At 45.7% G+C, this 856-nt stretch overlaps 1 protein-coding gene across 1 annotated transcript; it reads left to right on the forward strand.

Annotated features, from left to right (window-relative positions):
• Nucleotides 1-313: 313 nt before the first annotated feature.
• On the forward strand, nucleotides 314-526 carry BJ212DRAFT_1211751 (uncharacterized protein; the record flags this gene model as incomplete). Its single annotated transcript, XM_041329243.1, has 1 exon — nucleotides 314-526. A coding segment is annotated over one exon (213 nt), but the record flags the coding sequence as incomplete, so codon positions are not given.
• Nucleotides 527-856: the final 330 nt, after the last annotated feature.

Genomic DNA, 856 nt, shown 5'->3' on the forward strand with positions numbered 1-856 from the left:
TTGGGGCTGGGAGAATAATGGTATCACCTGCATATTTCATGCAGAGGCACAAGGTAGCTTTATCTCTCCATCAAGCTCATCTAAGTTGAAGACAAATTCAAAATAGAGACTCCAAGATCCCCTGGTGATGTCAATGTCCTACTCCTCCAAGCAGGTTCAACAATGACTGACCATGCTATTGATCACAGAATCATTCTGGAATGCCATAATGGCCTGTGCTGCCCCAGGACTATTTCAAGCTGGTACTGCAGCAATGTCAGGAGTACTGGAGAAGGTTTCTTCTCTGTCATCGAAATTGCCTCCAGCAGCTCAATGGCTGTCAATATTTTCTGGATTGGAGCTTATTGTGAACAGGGTGACCTTGAGCCACAGGGACCCTGGTGGCTCAGCTACCTTGTATGATCTTCTAGTCAGCCTGGGAAAAGGCCACCATGCAAAGATTACATTGCCAGACATCCAGGCTGAGCTAGACTATCTTCCTGGCACCATGCTTTTCATTTCTGGCATAGTGCTGGAACATGTGGTCAGACCTTGGGTCAATAGAGAAAGATTCATGACAGGATGGGGGTCCCCAGACCAGCCTTTCCTATGCACTCCTTCTTGGAAATGATAGGAGGACAGGTCAGCAGCAAAAGATCCACAAAGTCTTGAAATCATCCACAAGTGTAGACAGATGGGTCTTGTACGTCATGCATGGTTTGGCCAAGAAAGCATAGTAAGGCCTTTTGGTAATCTTTCATCTCTGTCTCTCCATTCCTCCATTCTGCACAGATCCTTCTTGGCCTATGAGGACAAGCAACAATAATATTACAATAGAATTTAAACTAACCAGGGTCACAACCCATTGAGCGCAAAT

This window comes from Suillus subaureus, assembly GCF_016647635.1.
Source record: "Suillus subaureus strain MN1 chromosome Unknown BJ212scaffold_5, whole genome shotgun sequence".
NCBI classification, from domain to species: Eukaryota; Fungi; Basidiomycota; class Agaricomycetes; order Boletales; family Suillaceae; genus Suillus; species Suillus subaureus.